This window comes from Rosa chinensis, chromosome 1, assembly GCF_002994745.2.
Source record: "Rosa chinensis cultivar Old Blush chromosome 1, RchiOBHm-V2, whole genome shotgun sequence".
Taxonomy (NCBI): Eukaryota; Viridiplantae; Streptophyta; class Magnoliopsida; order Rosales; family Rosaceae; genus Rosa; species Rosa chinensis.
This window is the reverse complement of record NC_037088.1, coordinates 8,039,842-8,061,171: the sequence shown is the minus strand read 5'-3', so window position 1 is coordinate 8,061,171 and position 21,330 is coordinate 8,039,842. Positions and strand designations below refer to the sequence as shown.

Below are 21,330 nucleotides of genomic sequence, written 5' to 3'. Positions count from 1 at the left end.
TGCGTCGCGGAGGATGCAAAAAAGTGTGTTCTTGCCTAACAGTGGCTTGAACTTGCTAATATACTTAAGAGGCCATTGGTTTTGAGGCATTTAATATGCCTAGTATGGTATTAGCAGTGGAGGAGGTCAAATCAATATTTTTACCAATAATGTGGCAATAGCTGGGTTGCGAATTGTTGACAGCGAAGTGGCTTTAATTACATGGCCTCACAAAGGATGGTTCGCGAAGGAAGACTGTCGATTAATATATGTGTTCACTGTTCATATATATATATATATATATATATATAATTAAGAGGGAGAGAGGCCACTGTTCAAGTAATTTTAGTCAAGCAAATACAAGTGGCTTTGGAGCAACGACATTACAAGAGCAGTGCTGATTCAAAACCTCTTCAATCAAGACAAAGACCTTTTTGACTTCGAGGTCTGGGGGGCAATGTTATGACCCAAAATGAGCATTTTGGCCTGACAAGGCGTGTCTTGGAGAAATTGAGCCAATGTCAGTGGCTCAAGCTATATATTGTAGACAAGTTCGAAATATATTATTTAGAGGCTAAATAAAGCCTACTATGGAAGATTATGCGAGTTTCAGGAAAAGAAAATGATGGAAGCATGGAAATGAAAAGTCAACTTTAGCACATTTTCCTACTTCGGTTAGGAGAAACCGAGCTAAACAAGGAAGAAGGGGCGGCAGACTAACCAAACGAAATCGAAATGAGCTAAACCTTTGTAAATTAATTCTAGACATCACAAGGATCATTTCTTATGAAGAGTGCCAGAGCTCGTTTTGAGTGTAATACCTTCAAAAAATCAGTCCAATTTTCTACAGAAGCAAAACTGGAAAACTGGACCTGTAAGGAGTCCGGCAGCGTTTCCGGCCCAACGACATGTGTTTAAACTCTGAAATTTGGATAGCATGATCTACACTCATGATGGATCATTTTATATGAAGAAGTTGAAGGCCCATTCTAGATTCTTGGTAGAGATATGACTGAAGGGATAAGAGAGCAGAAAATGACTTACACCTAACAAATTCCATTAAGTGTTTAAGTATTCAAACCTAACATTCCATTAGTGTTTAAGTGCTCAAACCTAACCCATCATGATTTGTTTAAGGCCAAATAGTGTTGCTTGGTGGCCTATATATAGAGGCTACAATAAGGAACAATTCACCAATTCATTCATCAATACATCTCTAAGATGATCTAAGTCTCTCTAGAGCAACCCCTCTCAGTGCAATCCTTCTCTTTCTCTTACTAGTGACTACACTCCAAGTTCTAGTCTCCTCAAGAGCTGACTTTCAGTGCCACCAAACCCCCTGTTAAAGTGCTTTCGTCTTAGTCTCCTCGGGAGCCGACTGTAGTACCGCGACCACAATGGTTACGGAACCAGCCAAGCAAGGGTAATGCCTTCGCAAACCAGCCAAGCTAAAGTTACGCTTTAGCAACTTCTCTCCACTTCCAGGTGATTTCGCTCTGCTTGACCTACAATGTTGAGTATCGACTTGGTGACACAAGATAAAGTCCTCCAGCACGAGGCACAGAAGACCCCCGTTACGAGGTTGGTGCTCTCCTCATCTATAGTCGCTGAAAAGAAGTTAGGTCAAGGGACACCCCCGACGACCGCACCGAACGGTGATGGTACGCCCGAGCAGAAAAGAGACTGTTGACCAGCTGTAACAAAACTGGAGCCAAACAACGAGTGGTCAAATACAAAAGCCAATTTGTGGCTAATTCTAAAGGCACCATGGTCTGTAACATGGTAGTTGGCGACAAAGCCGATCTTGGGAAACCGTCATCTCCAAAGTGGCAATTGAAGATCATGCTTCGTCAACCAAAAAAGATACTTGGGGGGCAAGATTACCCCTCTCACAAGCCAAATTCCTCCAAATTCTTCAACGCGAAGTATCTTTGTTCTTTTCCTACAAGCTCTCACAGGAGGGATTTTTACCAAACCCTCTGTTAACGTACTTCGATCCTAGTCTCCTCGGGAGTCAATTGTAGTACCGCGACCACAACTGTTACGGAAACCAGCCAAGCAAGGGTAACGCCCTCTCAAACCAGCCAAGCTAAAGTCACGCTTTAGCAAGTTCTCTCTACTTTCCAGTGGTTCTCGCTCAGCTCGATCTACAACATCGAGTATCGATTGTGATTTTCAAGAAGAAGCTTAGCAAAAGTTCTCGCCACGAGGCACAAAGAATCCCACGATGAGGTTGGTGCTCTCCTTGTCTACAATCGCTTGAAAGAAGCAAGTCAAGGGACACCCCCGACGACTGCACCTGAACGGTGCTGGCACGCCCGTGCAGAAAAGAGACTGTTGACCAACTGCAACAAAACTGGAGCCAAACATCTGCAATTGCTTCTGCCAAGAAGTTAGTCTCCCTATATGCTTAAAATTGACATTATGGAGCTTATTTGCAAGAAATGTAATATCCTTGATGATTAGCTCGATTCAAGCTATTTGAAGCCATGAAGAACAGCATCATGTAAACCCTGAGAGCTAGTGCCTCTGTTGTACATAAGAGCATTTGATTGACTTGGATTTTTAGGAAGCAGCCAATATAAGATCTCCATTTCCATTTCGGAAAAATAAAACCTCCCGCACTATGTTGATTCATTTTGACTAAGCAATCAAAGTTGAGTTTAATATAACTTTATCCAGGAGTATTTCATCTCCCATTTCATCTAATATACCTTTCACAATTCTGTCATTCAACTTGATATATAAACATTAGAGGTGTAATTGAAAAAAAAAAAAAAAACCTAAAAGTGATAGGTGAAATTGACAAAGGAAACGTTAGGGGGCAAATATGGGTATATAATAATTACTAGGCATGGCAACGTGCGGGTATAGTGCGAGTACGGTGCGGGTTCTTAACGGGTCGACCCGGTAAGAACCCGTTAGCTTAACGGGTTTTGTGGGCCAAACCCGGCGGGTTTGCGGGTTTTCCGTTGGAACCCGTAAACATTTTTTTTTTTTTTTTTTAACTTTTTATCAAAGCAATTAAAACCAATAAAGACTTATGTATATAACCCCTCATTTGCCATTTTCTCTATATGAACTTTTTTGGTTTTCTATTTTGAAATTTTTTATTTTCTATCTTTTTAGATTTTTTTTCCTTTCCTTTTTTGACAAAAATAATTCACAAATCACAATTATACGACGATCCAACGGTCGGACCCTCACAGATCACCTAGAGGATCATCTTTACCGTTTTATACGATGATCCAACGGCCGGATCCTCATGGATTGCCCTTAGGTTCATCCTCTCAAAATTATACGAAGATCCAACGGTCGGATCACCTAGAGGATCATCTTTACCGATTTATACGATGATCCAACGGTCAAATCTTCACGGATCGCCCTTAGTTTCATCCTCTTAAAATTATACCACGATCCAATGGTCAGATCCTCACGGATCACCGAGATGATCATCTTTACCGATTTATACGATGATCTAACGGTCAGATCCTCACGGATCGCCCTTAGGTTCATCCTCTCAAAACTATACAACGATCCAACGGTCAGATCCTCACGGATCACCTAGATGATCATCTTTACTGATTTATACGATGATCCAACGGTCAGATCCTCAAGGATCGCCCTTAGGTTCATCCTCTCAAAATTATACGAAGATCCAACGGTTGGATCGTCCCGGATCGCCCTTATAATCATCCTCACAAAATTATATAATGATCCAACGGTCGGATCATCACGGATCGCCTTTTGAATCATCTTTGCAAAATTATACGAAGATCCAACGGTTGGATCGTCCCAGATCGCCTTTAGAATCATCCTCACAAAATTATACGACGATCCAACAGTCGAATCCTCACGGATCTCCTTTTGAATCGTCTTTTCACAATTATACAAAGATCCAACTGTCGGATCCTCATGGGGAATAAGAAAAATTATAAAAATGCCCTTGTTGAAAAAAAAAAAAAAAAAAAAAAAAAAGGGGAACCCGTATGGGTAATGGGAAATGGGTTTTTGGGAAGGATTTTGAGTTAACGGGTTCCAACGGGTCTAGCCCGCAAAACCCGTTAATTTGCGGGTTTTTTGCGTGCGGGTTTTTTTAGCCCGGATTAATAAACGGGCGGGTTTGTGCGGGTTTTTAGCGTGCGGGTTTGCGGGTTACGGGTTTAAATGCCAGGCCTAATAATTACCTTAGAAAACCAAGGAACGAACCAGTAGAGTAGAAACGAAGAACCGACTCTGATATGATTACTACTCTCAGAAGTTACAGAGCTTTCTCTACTCGGACCCAAATTTTCCTATACCCTAAACCCAGTCGCTCCCCAAAATCGTAGCTTCCCTCCAAAACCCGCATTGCAAAACCCTAATTCGTCGTTATCGTCGGCAATGACGAAGGTGTACGGAACAGGCGCGTACGATCTCAAGCGCCACCATGTTGCCGAGTACCCGGTGGAGCTGAACCACCAGCTCGGAGACAAGCCGGTGGAGGCTAAACCCGGTGCGGCGCTGCCGAGCTCGATAACGCTGTCGGAGATTGAGAGGGACCAGCTCACTATGACTGCCGCTGCCAATTGGTCCAAAGCCGGCGGGCAGGTGAAGAATGGTTTGTGTATGTTATACTTCACTGAATGTGTATCTGCCCGTATATCCAAGTTCCTTTTTTTAATTTTATTAACAATACAGATCTGTATTAGTTTCTGGAAATATGATATTGTTTAAGAAAAGTCACAAATTGGTATTGTTTTTAAGTTTATATATTGAGATTTATACCTATTGGAAGTCTTTATGATTTTTCTTTGTTATAAAAGCTGGACCTTTCAGAATTTGTGTCATATTTATTTTTCCTTTGTTTCTACATAAACATTGCTGTTGTTGCAGGTACTTGAGGCCACTTGTTGCTGATGTTGCTGTTGTTCCGAAATGCCACTTGAGTGCTTTGTATATACATGAAAAGAGGAAGCTCTTTACCCAACTTGTTGACTTGCTGCACTTTTATGAAGGATTTGAGATTAATGATAATGTTGGGAAACAATTGACGGATGATGAAGTGCTCCAATCTCATTATGATCGCGTACAATCTTTTCAGCTGCTTGCTTTTAAAAAAATTCCTAAGGTGTGTATATAAGCAGTCGTAGAAAGACACTCAATTTAAAAGAGTTCCTAAGTTCGTAGAGGACATAGTTCCATGTTTTCTTTTATAGTATATTGTGCTTATGTCCTGAAGTTTCTTTCCCTTTGTTCTTGCAGTTGCAACAGCTTGCATTGGTTCAATTGACAACCGAAATGATCTCTGTGAAAGATTGGCTGTACTTTCCCCTGAAGAATTGAAGGATTTGGTTTGTTCAAAGGTATGTGGAAAATATTGATTCACCTTTTTAAGGTGCTGTTGTTTGAAACCTCTGTTTTTTTTTTCCCTTCTTCTTTTTGTTTTTCTTTGTAGAACTGTATTCACTATCCAGCATTGGTACATATTTTGTGTTCTTAGATTCTAATGAAAGTCAAGAAAGCAAACTTCAACTAATGAATCGAAGAAAACATTGAATACAATACAGAGCATTGTATGAAAGTAAAACTGAAAACAGAGAGACGGGTGAGAGAAAAGGTGAAGCGGAAGTGATATGGTGGACGCGACTTAAGGAGGGGAGAAAAAGAGATAAAAACAAGGACAGGAAGAGAGGGGTTAGGTGTACAAGTAAGTATATGATGCTTAGCCTTATGATGGCAGGAAAGCTGAAGCCAACTGTTATGCAACAATCAGTATTTGGGGGCCTTCTTCTGGATTATCACAAGTTCATAGTGGTATGGACAATATAAGCTTCTTCTTCCCAAATGCGAAAAAACTATTTCACTCATTGCAGCGAACCAGTACCAATTTAATTTCTTTATATCTCGCATGTAGAGCTAATGAACTTTAATGTTTCCATATTATGCTGGACATAAATGATCTTTCTGTTAGTTGCTAATCAAAAATCGCAGTTTTTTCACTGAAGAAGTTCTGTTAAATCACCAGATCACATTGGATCATTCATTTCTGAATTATTATAATATGTTGCTATGGTTGATTTCCTGTCATACAATGATCTTTACAAAATTCTATGAAATTTAAAAGACATGTATGGAATATGACAAATGAAGGGGATTTTAGTAGATCAAAATGGCTGGTGTTCATGTTATGAGCTGTCTCTTCTCTGAGAACTGATATGTATTCGCTTCCATTTTTCATATTTAATTACTTTTCACTGAGGAGAAACATGGTCTGACTCTGCTCGATAGCTTGTTCAGGAGGAGCTAGCTAAGGTCAATGTGAAAGATTCTATTCCATTTCCCCATTTCAAGTCGATGCAAAGTTTTTCCTTTACAGAAAAAAAAAATAGTAATAATTTCAGTTTCATTAGTCTTTTTACTATTGTCGATGATAGCCCATCCTTCCTTTTACCTGCTTCCAACATTCGCTGACTATAGATTTGACACTAAAAGTAGTCATAAGTTTGAAAATTGATCATAGAGAACCTACAATATTTATTTAGTTCTTAATATTCTTTTTACATGTTCTGTTGCATAAGAAACTACGATGCTGCATCTTTCCAGGTTACTTTGCTGTAAAGCAGGTTGACCAGTTATAGGCTGATATAATGCAGTTATAATAGATTCAAATGGTCTAGCCACTTCATTTATTGATAGTCAAACAAAGGGAGACTAATAACTTCAATATAACAGATTTCCTGAGTTCATGATGATTTAGTAATTTCACTAGGATTGAATATGAATATAAGTTATATAAGCTTTCGGAACACGTGCATGTATGGAATATGAGGGAGGAGGACAGATGGTATTCCTGGAAAAAAAAAAAAAAAAAGAAAAAAAAAGAAGAAGAAGGGCTAATGCATTTGCGTAGACCTAAAATTTGATGTCCTGAATTACCTTTTCAATAGTTGGTATGCATACTTGTTCCCATTTCTATCTATCCAAATCTTGAAAGAAACCTGAAAGGTATTTTTCCTTTGCATGAAGTGTATGCAGTCTACAATATGCTGCCCGTACGTATGTAATTCATTACACAAAGCTGGCACTTTCTTGTCTGAACCTTTTGAAGCAAGCAATCGTTCCTAATTTTTTTTGCAATTAGTCACATCTGGCACCTCCTATGGAGTGCATTTCTCATGTCTTTTACCTTTACTTGATGGCCGGGCAGTCAATTTTTTTTGTTGGTCAGGATTTGCATGCATTCTCCATTAGCTGTTTTTTATTTTTTTATTTTCTTGACAGATAATAGGGGCAACAACTACTAGTACACGTTTTGGAAAGCTGTTAGGAATGGAAAGCTCAAGAATCTTTGTCTTCCCTTCTCGTTCTGGTTTGATTTCAAGGTACTGTTCACTTATTCTAATTCTGCTGTACACAGTGTACTTGAAATGGATTCCCTTATTAATCATAACAGATGAATGTGATTCAATATTGTGATTTATTCTTTTCTACTTTTTTGATCCTTTTGCAGTTGATTAGAGTAGTGCCTGAACAGAAGATTGTCACTATTTTCAGAATATGGTGGCGTTTTGCTTGATCTTGATACAAAGTTCATCTTCATGTATCATTTAATCTATTTATTTCTGTTGTAAAGAAATATTACTTGGTTCATGTAGAAACATATATCAGGTATTGAGACTTGATCTGGACTCCAACCGGTCTCTGTCCCCTTGGGGCTTGGGCTACAGATAAGATATAATTAATCTGCAAAACAGTATAGGGGTCTGGGTGTACAACTGTACAAGTACGAATTAGCTGATAAATAAAAGTGCTATTTCATTTTTACCATCTTTTTTTATGTACCAGATCAACCCAAAAATAGGAGATATTCTACAATGATTCATTGGCTCATTGTCATCAACAAAGATAGATTCTAATAATTATCCATATCATCACCAATTCACCATTTAAGTTGAGGGCTACACACGCCCTTATTAATAAAAAAGAAAAGAAAAAAAGAATAACCTTATTTCATACGGACAAGATTACTTAAAGTCAGAATTCCCTTTTCTTCAAACTCATCGAATTTAGGTCGATGGGTTTTGTGTCGGGTGTCATTTTCCATTCCATTGAATTGTGCATATTGGCCAAAAAGAAAAGAGTGGAAAGGTCGCAAGGGACATGCTGAAGCTGAAGCTTCACCGAAGAAACTTGGACGTTGCCTTGCGCTGTCGAACATATGTGGCCCTCATAATAATTCTGCAAAGATTTCTCAGTATATATCCTTCTTTGCTTCATTGGCTTTGCTGCATTATTGATGATGTTGGGTGAGGGACTAAATTATTCTTATCATGCAAGTTGGAGTCTTAAAAGACTAAAATCAAGTACAATAATGCATAATATAATGTACAATAATGCATAATATAATGATTTGATCGATCAAGTCTTAAATGACTGCCAGTGCCTTTCTCTCGTTGTTTTTGTCATCACATGACCGATCTAACACAAAACAACAAGAATATGATGTTACCCATTCTTGAATCTTCAACATTGCAAAGCTTTCACAAAACAATTCGATCTGCACTTGTTTTAATTGCTTTGCTTGCTCCTCTGTGATCTTCCTGAAACTAATAACTATGGCAGTGGGAGAGATCTTTCTTGCGGCATTCCTTCAGTTGCTGCTGGAGAGGTTAACGCCTCGGGAGATCCTGGGCTACTTTGGAAGCTTGGGAGGAGCTGGCAAAAAGCTGCAGAAATGGAGAGACACACTGTCCGCAGTTGCAGCGGTGCTTTCCGATGCGGAGGAGAAGCAGCTGACGAGCAAAGGAGAGGGAGTGAAGCTGTGGCTGAATGACCTCAAACATTTGGCTTATGATATGGACGATCTACTCAACACCTTTTCTAATGAGATGTTAGAACGCGAGCAGCTCAAGGTTCACCAAACTGGCACAAGCAAGGTACGAGGCTTCTTTACCAAAGTTCCTCACAAAGTTAAGTTCAATTTCAATATGAACTCCGAAATAGACGAGATTGCTAATCGCTTGCAAGACATATTTGACCGGAAAGAGAAACTCGGTTTGAAATATATTGAGCAAACCTCTACGTCAACATCGTCATCAAAAAGGACACCAAGTTCGCCTGTGTTGGATGGATCTGTGGTTGGGAGAGATGAAGACGCAGGAAAGATTGTGGAATTGTTGTCCAGAAATGCTGATCCTTCTTCTCCCACAAATTATCAAGTTGTTGCCATTGTTGGTATGGGTGGACTCGGCAAGACAACGCTTGCGGGACGAGTCTTCAATGATGTAGTTGCAATGAAACAGTTTAGTCTCAAGATCTGGGTTTCAGTATCCGATAACTTTGATCTTCAAACGGTGACGAGAGCTATTTTTAAGGAAGTTACATCTCGGCCTTGTGATATGGATGAGTTCAGTCGACTTCAACATAATCTGAGCAAGGAGATCGATGGTAAAAAGTTTTTGATTGTTTTAGATGATGTCTGGAGCACATGTGATTATGATTTATGGAGAAGCCTGCAAGCTCCCCTCCTTGGCGGAGCCAAGGGAAGTAAGATAATGGTGACAACACGTGACGAAAAAGTTGCAATATTGATGGGAGCCCCAGCCGGTGATGTTTATCATTTAAAGACTCTATCAGAAGAAGATTGTTTGCAAGTATTTGAGCAGCATGTTAGCAATGACAGGCCACCGAATTTTGAGTTGCTTAAGGAGAAAATTGTTACGAATTGCAATGGATTGCCATTGGCTGCAAAAACTCTTGGTGGTGTTTTACGTTGTGAAGAAACTGGCAAGTGGGAGGAAATACTGAATGACAAATTATGGAGTATGTCAGACAGGAGTAAGATACTCCCAGTACTCAGATTGAGTTATCATTATCTCCCTTCACATTTGAAGAGGTGCTTTGCCTATTGCTCAATACTTCCCAATGACTATGAATTTGGGAAAACCCAATTAATCCTTCTGTGGATGGCAGAGGGTTTCCTTGAGCAAAGTCAGCAAACAGAAGGGACTAAAGGAATGGAAGATATCGGTGACGAATATTTTGGGGAGCTATTGTCTCGGTCATTATTTCAAACCTCGGGCAAAAACAGTTCATGCTATGTAATGCATGACCTTGTTGGTGATTTGGCACGATGGGCTGCTGCAGACACATTTTGCAGATTGGAGGATAAACAGCATGGTAGATGTTCTGCAAAGACTCGTCATCTGAGTTACATTTCTGCTAAGTTTGATGGGGAAAAAAGATTTGAGACACTTTCTGGAGCAAAACGCTTGCGGACTTTCCTACCACTTCCTGTTTCCGGTGGTTATGAGAATTATCTAACTCGTTATGCTACTTTTGATTTATTGCCACGATTGAAGTACTTGCGGGTGCTCTCCTTTAATGGCTATAAACTGACCGAGCTGCCAGATTCTGTAGGTAAGTTGAAACATCTACGGTACCTTGATCTTTCTCACACATTAATAACGAGTTTGCCTGAGTCAACATGCATGCTTTACAACTTACAGACGTTAATATTAGAGAACTGTTCAAAATTGAAGACACTACCTTCAAACATGAGCAATTTATCTAATTTACGTCATCTCAACAATTCAAACATGCCTTCATTGGAAGAAATGCCTCCCAAAGTAAGTCGGTTGACTCATCTGCGAACTTTGCCTAATTTTGTGGTGGGGAAAGGTAGTGCATCAGGGATTGGAGAGATACAGTCATTGCATCTTCGTGGGACCTTGAGTGTTGGAAGATTGGAAAATGTGATTGATGTTGGGGATGCGAAGACGGCTCAAATAATGAACAAGGAAGGGCTGGAAATCTTGCAATTAGAATGGAGCGGCACAAGCGAGAAGGAGTTGGAGGTGCTGTGCAGTTTAGAACCTCATAAAAAGCTTAAGGAGCTGACCATCAAGGGCTACAATGGTTTCGAATTTTCAAAATGGATTGGACATCCTTCATTCTCTGATATGAAGTCTGTGAAATTGGAGAATTGTAAAAACTGTCGATTCTTACCTCCTCTTGGCCAATTACCTTTCCTGAAAAATCTTCAGATACAAGGACTGGTCAATGTTGAAAGTGTGGGTGCTGAGTTTTATGGAGAGTGCAGCTTGCCTTTTCCAGTGTTGGAAGACCTGACGTTCCAGGACATGCAAAATTGGAAGGAGTGGCTTCCTTGCAAAAGAGATGAAGAAATTCGAGTTTTCCCATGCATGGAAAAGCTTTCCATCCTTGGTTGCCCCAAATTGAAAGATTGGTTGCCCAAGAGCATGGATTCATTATCAGAGCTGTATATTGCTGCATGTGAAGAGTTAGTGGTTTCAATTGCCAATTATAAACATCTTCGTGGGCTGTTCATCTGCGGTTGTAAGGTGGTGCACAGAAGTGGAGTTAAGTTTGAGCTATTGGAGCATATGTGGCTTGCAAGTATTTCAGAGTTCAGACTCGAAATAGACGGGTTCATCAGAGGATTGCCAAAGCTTCAAAATTTGCGGATTACTGGTTGTGAAGAGTTGGCATGTTTATGGGAGAATGAGGATAGATGGCTGCAGCCTCGAATTTCTAATATTATTGGAGGCAACATATCTGACTCCCCCTCTCACTTTATTCAAGAGCTAAGAGCACTCAAGGAACTTGTGCTAACTGGATGCTCAAATCTAATTTCTTTTCCAGAAGTTGGTTGGCCACCTTGTCTTGAAAATGTAAAGATGGAGTCGTGTAATTCTTTGACATATTTCGTAAGGTATCAAGTACCGCCAAGCATAAGAAGAATAGAGATAGCAAAATGTCAAAATTTGAAACTACTGGTGAAGGATGCTTGGGAGCTAGAGGGTTGTCTGGAGTGGTTGGAGATAAAAGAGTGTGCATCTTTGACATCCTTATCAGGCAAAGGAGGCCGACTACCCAGAACCCTCAAATTTGTTAGAATAAGTGACTGTGAACGATTGGAGTCAATAATCAAAACATTCCACGAGGGCACTTGTCTTGATGCTCTTACGATAGAGAGGTGTGCAAATCTCAAATCCTTACCAGAGGGGCTATGCCATCTCTCCGCTCTTCGCATGTTATGGGTAGAGGAATGTGGAAGTCTCGTTTCCTTCCCAAGCGGAGGGTTGCCATCCAGCCTGATATGCTTGTCTATCTCCATTTGTGCTCAATTGGAAGCCCTCCCCAGAGGCTATGTGGAAAACCTCAGCTCTCTTCAGATTTTGTTGTTGAGATGCTGGGGAGGTTTGGCATCCATTCTAGAAGAGGGTTTCCCACCCAACCTAATTGATCTGGAAATTGGCCCTCTCTCAGAGTGCGGGCTTCACCACTTGGGCAGACTCACCTCTCTTGAAACCTTTTCTATCTACTGTGTAGATCCAGATGTGGTGTCCTTTCCGCCAAAGGATGTGCTGCTCCCTAAATCTCTCATTAAACTCACCATTGCAGGCTTTCCAAATCTGAAGCGCCTGTCATCATCTTTTCAATCACTCACCTCTCTTGAATCCCTTGCCATTCTTGGATGCCCAAATCTAGCATCTATTATTCCAGAACAAGGGGATCATCTGCCTCCTTCACTTACACAGCTTCGCATCCGTGAGTTCTGTCCGCTGCTCACAAACAAATACCAACCAGGTAAAGGACGACACTGGCCCAAAGAAATTGCCCACATCCCTTACGTTTATGTTGGAGGCTGCGATGACGAAGCCGAAGCCGACCGCCGGGCATAGATATCAAGTACGTCAACTTTTACCTATTTTCCGATTTCATTGTATCTCATTGTACTTGCACTGATTGCCAATTGAAGACCTTGAACCCTAACACTATGACGCGGCTAGTCAATCCTTACTCTAAGTTCTCTGCTCATGCTTCATCTGTTAAGTTTCTGTTTGTGAATGTTTTGCAGACTATAGAGCCGCAAGAAGTACAAGGTTGAGCAATGGACCAGCTCAAGATTCTTGATCCACGCACCCTTCTAATTCTGCATTAAGGTACTGGCTCATACCACTTCAAATCTCTTCCCTTACACCGAGCTGGCACTTTCCTGCCTTGGAGCTTCGAGGCCTCTGCTGGCCTGGCTGGATGTTAACCCTTACTGGCTAAGCGATCCGATCAATCTTATCTATGAACTGCTCATGAATCTTGTTTTGCATTTTGCAGTGCAGCAGCAAGTAAAAGGTGGAGAAAGTTGTTTGCAATGAGAGCACCTCAAGATTTTTGATCTGGGCTTCTAGTTCTGGTTCAAGGTATTGTCCACTTAAGTAATTCCAATTACGGTGCATTGATATGCATTCTGTCAGCTTCTTCGAGCACGGTTGTGGGAACAGAGCAGGCTTCAGAACTAAAGGAGCAAATTTTTTGGTAAAATCAATCTTCTATTATTTCTTTTCTTGTCAGTGACAAATAGAGTGAAATTGAGATTGAGTGTACTTTTTTTGTATTTGGTGTTCTCTGCTGGAGAACAAGAAGATGGAAGAGATATCGTTGTGATATTCATATGCAGTTTTTTTTGTGTTTAGGGTTTTTTTTTTCTTTAATTGTGTTTTGCATTTGATGGATTGTGATGTATATTCTAGATGTATGTCTCTGAGTTGCTCAAATATGGGCCCGGAATGCACACCTTTTATTTCACTTGCAAATCCAGTGCTATAAAATCCCAAACAAACAGCAACCTTAGGACTTTTAAAAATAGTGTATTAGCATCTAAATTCTATACTCTAAATCCCTATCTCCTTCTGAACAGTAGAATCCTTAGGAACAGTGTTCTTACTGTTTTGTCCCCCATAGCTGCTGTGCTGTCTGTGTCGCGCTATTTGGCCTGCTGTTTGCTTGCAACCGCATCTATCCGTCTGTTTCAGTTTTGGAGATATAGATGAGGCCCTCTTTAAAATGGTCCCAAACAAAGCTACGCTTTATACCTGATTTTTCAGAAGGAGCCTCACCTACAGATGCTGCGGCTTCACTTCCAGAAGGTTGACTTGCAGCAGGTTCACTTACAACTTCATGTTGGCTTGCAGCTTCGAGCAGTGGAGGAGAAGCCGGTGATGTGGCTGTTGAAGAATCCTCAAGACCAGAAGCACCTGGTCGAGGTCGAGCAGTTTTCTTCTCCCTAGCCATCAGCTTCTTGAAGGTAGAAAACTATAGACTACAAAACAAAATTCAGGATTTGCAAAATTCAGAAAACTATAACTCGAAGAGCATGATTATCTGTAATAAGCCAATTATACTAATATTCTGTGAGAGATCAGGCACTGATTAGTAAAGCATTTCTTCTCAAACTAACAAATAAATTAAAACACTCCTTAGTACAGTAGTAGAAAAGCACTAGATTTGGTAATTTTCTTCTGTAAGGAAAGATGGGCCTGGATATTGGTATGCCTTTGCAGAACTCTCTAGTCTTTTTCTGCTGCAAAAAATAGGGCACCTTTGTGAAGCTACTGTTAGGTATCAACTGCATGCAAAGGCATTCCATGTCCTTTTTGTCAAATACTGATTGGTATTAGCCTAGTCTATCTTGGAACTGATATGGGACACAAGTATCTTGATATACAAGAATATCATCAAGCGTGTATTATTAGTCTCTAAAGTAGTGTTTGATATTGAACAGCTGAAACTGAGCTTGTAGAGGCAGGTCAGATATGCTTTCAGCTTGATAAGAGCGGTTTTTGATGTTAATGATTCTACAACTACTATACTGTCTTGCATTTGATGTTTTTCATGTAGAAAGTCCAAATAATTGGTGTCTACTTTGGTAAGAAAAAGAAGAAAAGAAAGAGGTTCTTGTTCCAAATGCTTAAATTCCATTGTTTGACCTTTAATATTTCCCTGTACTTTGAGCTCTACCCTACCAGCCTCCTCATAATTCGTTCTATTATCTTTTCTGCTAAGCAGTCACCTCGCTCTTTTCTCTGTTCCTTGCATTTTTCTTTTTCCACAACAACATTGCTCGAAAACTGACACACATAAACACACACAAAGACAGTGATCGAGGTTGTGATCAAGACACTTGTAGACACAGACATTGATTTTTACATTAAAACACAGAAATCAAATGCCACCTCCTCCATGACCCCACCTGCATTATTCTCTTCACTTCAAAACCCCAAATGCTCTTCTTATTCTTGTTCTACATTTAGAGAGTGCAATTTGGATTCTACATTTAGAAGCACAACAACATTGAAGCATCTGAGTTCTTGCTTAACTCACTCTCCAACTCTAAAAATCCAATTGTTAAGCGTAAGTATCAAAATTTCACAAAACCCACTGACCCAATCGATCTTCACGAACTCAACTGTAATCTCACAAACCCAATCGAACAAATTGAACTCCTAATCGGCTAATCCTACACATGTAATCTCACAATCCCAATCAAACAAATCAAAATTGCAAAACCATCGGCAATGAAATCGAAGTTTGTCTATAAAGTATAAATTGCAAAACTGTAAGAAACTAAGAATCCATGGCTTACATTTGCAGTCTTATGTGTTTGAAGCAAGACTCGAAACCACGGCGAAGCTGACGACGGAGAAACCACTTCCCCGAGCTGACGACTGGACCAGGAAGGCAATCTCGGTGGTGTCTCGGTGACCAGGAAGGCAGGAACTTTGGGAAATTGGGAATGGGTCGGTGTCTCGGTGATGCTTATGAGCTGAATTGATGGAGCCTGGAGGAGTGGAGGTGAATTGCAGAAATGGGAACACCCTCAGTCGGTGAAGTAGTGAAGGAAAGGTGGAGAGTGGAGACTCGCGACTTCGAGAGGAATGAGTTTAGGGTTTAGGTCAAAAACGGAAAAACCGATTGAAAAATAAGGAAAATAAAATAAGTTTTAATACATCGGGATGGGTCGGGCCTTTGAGGGATTTCTTCGAACCAAACCGAAACCCGTCCCGTTAAAACGGGACGGGATGGGACGGGTCCAAATAGTAAAATTTGAAGTTTCAAAACCGTCCCGTCCCGGCAGTTTTCGGTACGGGCCCGGGTCGGGTTCGGGATTCCGGGTTCAAGTGCCCACCCCTAGATGAGGGATAGAAAGAGAGAGATAGAAAGAGAGAGATATAGATGAAAGCAGCCCCAGTTGAAAGTTGAAGAATCTCTTCTTTGAAATTTGATAGATTTATCTCCCAATTGTCCCATCGGTTTGACCGATTTTGAGTCCTTCATCTTACTCTGAAGAATTTGAAGAAGGATAATCACCCAGACACTCAGATCGTTTTAACTTCATATGACAAAACACTGTATCGATTGGAGTCTTTGAAATTATTCACAGTCCAAGTTTTGAGGTATTCTTTCTCTTCTTCGCATTGCTGCCTTTTGTGGATGTATGTGATCTGCTTCAAAACCTAGCATCAATTTGATCTGAATTGGATCCTTCTGCTTTAAATTTGGGATCTTTAAATACTTGTTTCGGCTTTGGATAGTTAGAAATTTGGGATCTGTTTTGCTGTTCATATATCTATCTGTCTGCATTTATGTACATTTGAGGACAATGAATATTTGGTGTGGATACATGTCTGTACTTATACAAGTATTTGGAATATGGACTCTCATTTTGTTTCTCAAGACTGAAATTTGCTTTCTATTATTTCAGGGAAACAGTGCGGAAAGTTTGAGAATTAGTTCAGTTTGGGGCATTTTCAAGAAGCGAAGAGACTTAGTTTTGCAAATTTCAGGTCTTCTATTCTCTTCATTGTTTTGAATTTTCTGTGTTTGTTTATTTTGCTCAGATGTTGCGGGACTTTTATTTCTTCATTGATTATTGTTGTGGTTAGTATTTATCTTTCTTTATCTGTCTTTAGGCTTTGAAAGTCTGATCTGTGGTTTTCTCTGAAAAGGCAGGCTGTTTTGACAATCTTACAGGGAGGGGTTTGGACAGGAAGCAAAGAGAAAAGGTTTGGTTTTGAATTTGATTCACCTTTTTTTGTTGTTTAGTGATTGGTAATGTGTTTGTCCATGGCTTTTTTTTTTTTTCCTTTTTGGTTACTGAATTTTCGGGTTCATATCATCAGCTTGAATGAAAGGAAATTTGGTGTCAAAGTTTGATTTATATGGAATTGGTTGAGGTTGATGAAATATAATGCCTTTTTTGATTTGTTTATTTATTTATTTATTTTTCACTGTCTTTATTGCTTTTGGTTTTTCACTAACCAAGCTCTACCCCAGAAGCAATGCTCCCCATTACCACTGCCAACCTGCAAGATTGGAAAAAGTGTGGTTTGGGACATGTGGTGTATTCTGAGAAAAGGACAATGCTAAATAGTCCACATTTTTGTGTTCCATATTTAGGGTTTAGGATCTGTTCTTATGTAAACTCCTTTGGGTTCACAAATGGATTTTATATCTAGCAGCACCATATGAGAAACAAATAATTCTTCTCTGATTCTGGGATCCTTGGTGCTATTGTTTGTCTTCTAAAATACGATAAATCAGAAGATCAAGCTGAGGGTAGACTAAGTAAAAGAAAAGTCTAAGCCATGAATTTAAGTTCTGGATAGGTTGCTCGCATATTGTTTTGTTTGCCTAAAGCTGTAGGAGTATTCATTGTTGATCCAGCTGTTGTACTTGAATTCAGGAAAGAAATTCAGACTTTGGTTTAGAGTCAGTATAGATGTGCAATCTGTTTAGGGTCCAATAGACAGTTGCTACAATGTAGAAATGGCCTTGAAGTTGCAAAATTGGGTCAATAATTTGTCTCTAAGAACACTTCAATCGTACTGAACATTATGTGGTTTTAACCTTCAGTGATTTTATATCTAACAACACCATGTGACAAACAAAGAATTCTTCTCTGATTCTTGGCTGAGATGATGAGTCGTGGTTGTTGATTTTTGGATAGGCAGAACCCTCGGTTCCTGGTGCTACAGTTTGTCTTCTAAAATATAATAAAAGTTTTGAACTAGGTAATAGTAAAAGCTATGCCATGAATCTAAATTCTTGACAAGTTAAGTATTTGGAAATGCACAGTAATTTTGTAATCTGTGTGCTATACCATAAAGTTCATAGACATTTTCTTCTCATTTTAATGCCGACTATGATGTTGCTAATGTTCAATTGAAATTGTTAAAACTAATGACTGCCAAAATATTAATTTGCTTTCTGTAAAACTAATACCAGAGTTGATCTGTAATAAACTAATAACAGTTTAATCATAGTAAAATACCCAGAGAGATATCTCCTGTTTTATGTTATACAGATGACGTTGAGGCATTTGAGATATTATGTATTTATGTCACAGTTTCCAAATTCTCTTATGCTGCAAATGAGAACAAACATAATGATGGCTGGTGATGACATTATGGAGAAATTGGAAACAATACGTTGTTAATTGAAGATGATACCATGATATCATCCTATCTGGAATCAATGTTTAGATATTTGGTAAAAAAACATTGATATTGTGGTGGCTTTTGATATATATCTCTTCTAGATCTTTGCTTTCTGTTTGTTAATGTTTTCAATTTTACAATATCTAGGTTTCGAACAACAATTTGGAGGAAGGGAATTAGCTATTAGACAAGTAACACTGCTTTTCTGTTTTTCCGGTTCGGGATTTTGCTGCTTTTTCTTCAGAAGGAACAGAAGTTATAACCTTCTCATTGGTTTTGATAATTGTGAATCTTTCTAATTCTAGGTCAGGAATTGAAAGTTCAGTGTCCCTGTTTTTGTTATTTTATTGCTTTAATTCTACATCTGTGCCTGTTACATATAATCATTTTGTTATCTTGCCATTTTTTAATCCCCCTACAGACTGCAGATCTTTGCTGTACTTGGATTTTCTTGAAGGCATCAAACCAACCATCATTACAGTATTACACAGATGTGCCACTTTGATCCAAGTGTCTAGGCCAATCAATCATTCTACTTTCTGCAGCTTCTGTCTTCAAGTGAGTCCATTTAGTAGTCTTGTCATCATCAGATAAACTTGACTACATTTTTTATTTATTTGAGGTTTTGAAAAGGAAAAGGAAATAATCGAACTCTTACTTATGAACTGGCTAGTCAATCTTAGGCATCCCGCACCTTCTGTTTAGAGCCTAGGATCCACTGTCTATTTTCAAACTATTGGATGTGTTATGATGTTCTTAAGATGTCTAGGAAACAGCTGCCTGTATAAGGATGAGAAAGCCATTTGGCGATGGACCACCTCGAGATCTTGTTTCTCTATTTTAAGGCTACAGTGCACTGTGTTATCCCAGTAGCCAATCTCTTTTCTTGTACTCGTCCAACAAAAATTATACGCACTAATTAACACTATTTTTAGTCATCATTATCATCAATACAAACTCATACAGACTTCACATGCAAATCCAAAGCTAACTTTTCCCTTCTTATTATTCTTAAGATCGTCTGTTGCATATGAAAACCGGGTGCTGGAGCTGAAGGGGCCACTTGAACTCTTAAAGGGCGTTAGAGCAGAAGAATGTACGTGCAGTTGTTCAGGTTCTTTACTAGTTTCCTTTTTCTGTTGTATCATATAAATAACGTATGTTTCTGAAATTTTGGATGTCTTACGTCAAATAAATGATGTGGAAAATGTCACTTCATTACTGCAGGAAAGCATGATACTACCCTCATCTTAGCTGTATTTATAATTAGTCGGTCAAAAAATGCTATTCAATGCAGAAAAGCCGAAGAATGTATGTGCAACTGTTCAAGAGCTGGGGTACAAGAGGGTCATGCTAGCATAAAATCATTGGCTGCCAGTAAGTCACATATTCTGTAATTTTTGTTTAGAGTACCAATAATAACATTGTCACAGTAGAATATCAAGGCCTCAATCATTTGTACATCTGTTTTTTTCCTATTGGTGTGTCTATCCAAATCTTAAAACAAACCTGAAAGGTCCTTTGTCCTTACGTAACATGGAATCAAGAGAAATGTACATATTGCAGTCCACAAAATGCTTTGCAAAACTCCTTTTCGACACCGAGCTGATTCTTTGTTGTACAAAAAAGTTTAAAGCCAATCAATTTATTGATTTACCCTTAAGGTGCCTCCATTGAGATATTCTGTTTTTCTTTATTAATCAGAAGTTCAGAACTGAGTACCTCTGTATTTCTTTTTGTGCTTTGTGTGTGGTTTATGACGTGCCTAGTAAGCTACTTTACTGAAGATATGACAGAAGTTTTATTGAATCACAAATTGTTTATCTTTTCATAGACAAAATCTGCTTAACCGTAGTTCTTGTCTATTTATAATAGTTAGTGTGAAAGATTGCTTGCTGTGTCAAGATTACTTTACCTAAACATATGCAGGATTTTTCTTCAAAAATAAAAATACTACTAAGATCAGTAATATCGCTTACATACTAACTTGGCACTCATATCAGGAAAAAAAAAAATATAACTTGGCACTGTTTGAGCCTTAAGTATCATTGAACAGTCATCCGAGAATTCACATGTGAACCCCAGTTTGGCCTTTACTTTCTCCACTTCCAGTGAATAATGTGGAATTCTTACTGCAGGAGAGCAACGCCTGAATACAACTTTGGCCGTGTTTTATAGTATCAGGCACTAATGGGGGAGCATAATACCAGAGACTTCTGATATGTCACCAAGCATGTTTGGTGTTTATAAAGATACTGATGTTGTTTCTCATGTTTCGTGCTCCTTAGCAGTTGTATGTTTAATTGAGAGTAAAAATAGAATAGAAAAGAGTTGACAACTTGACAACTTTGGTGCAAAGGTGACGCTCTGAGTGTATTGTGTAAGTAAAGGTTGTCATTGCACCATCAATAATGGATTCAATTTTTGTGTTCTCTCTGGTCTTTGTGGGTCTGATCCAGTTTTATTTGGTGGGTTTTCCTCTTTATGATGCAAAACAAGTCAGCTAGGATTAGGTTAGATCGGCAGTTCAATTCTCCATCAATGTAACCAAAATAGAATAATATATAGATTGTTTTAGAGAATCAGAAATTGAGGGAAAATTGATGTGCATTCTCATTGATAAAATGAGCCTCTTTATATAGAAAATTATAATGCATAGAATCTGAATCATACAAGGAAAGTAATTCAACATTGAATATGATTCTAAATTCTTCTAATTAAATTCTATTACCACTAGGTCAAAAACCTAGAGTTTGGGCCAAACACAGAATAGAGATTTCCTTAAACACTCCCTCTTGTGTTGCTCCTCTCGTTGCCTCGCTAAAAACCTTGCCGAGTAACAAAAACTCAGTGGGACAAAAATAACCTTGGTCGAAGGAGAAAAAAAGCACAACACACCCTTCACGTTTCGAGGTGAACATGTAGACATCTCCTCCTGATGTTTGCGCCTCCCCTGATGACTACAATCATGGGAGTTCAGATACTTTCCGCAAGCCAATTCTTGCCACATGTTTCTCGAACGTGGATTTAGGCAGTGACTTAGTAAATAAGTCTGCCACATTGTCCTCAG

The 21,330-nt window shown here is 39.2% G+C and overlaps 1 protein-coding gene and 1 long non-coding RNA gene across 13 annotated transcripts; both read left to right on the top strand.

Annotated features, from left to right (window-relative positions):
• Positions 1-4,181: 4,181 nt before the first annotated feature.
• Positions 4,182-6,241, top strand: LOC112174490. Its single transcript, XR_002926034.2, has 4 exons — positions 4,182-4,585; positions 4,855-5,089; positions 5,224-5,324; positions 5,462-6,241. It is a non-coding gene; the product is annotated as an uncharacterized LOC112174490 (long non-coding RNA).
• A 2,107-nt stretch (positions 6,242-8,348) lies between these two features.
• Positions 8,349-20,692, top strand: LOC112199712 (putative disease resistance RPP13-like protein 1). 12 transcript variants are annotated; one of them, XM_040513018.1, is made up of 11 exons: positions 8,349-12,675; positions 12,845-12,929; positions 13,099-13,299; positions 16,050-16,217; positions 16,526-16,607; positions 16,774-16,826; positions 18,408-18,565; positions 18,682-18,818; positions 19,277-19,374; positions 19,488-19,637; positions 20,399-20,692. In XM_040513018.1, exon 1 carries the CDS (start codon positions 8,577-8,579, stop codon positions 12,666-12,668), a length of 4,092 nt encoding a protein of 1,363 aa, XP_040368952.1. In that variant the 5' UTR covers positions 8,349-8,576; the 3' UTR covers positions 12,669-12,675; positions 12,845-12,929; positions 13,099-13,299; positions 16,050-16,217; positions 16,526-16,607; positions 16,774-16,826; positions 18,408-18,565; positions 18,682-18,818; positions 19,277-19,374; positions 19,488-19,637; positions 20,399-20,692. The 12 variants fall into 12 exon arrangements, with proteins under 12 accessions (XP_040368952.1, XP_040368953.1, XP_040368951.1 ...); XM_040513019.1 differs by having other exon boundaries at positions 16,770-16,826; XM_040513017.1 differs by lacking the exon at positions 16,050-16,217 and adding an exon at positions 13,956-14,068.
• The last annotated feature ends 638 nt before the right edge of the window (positions 20,693-21,330 follow it).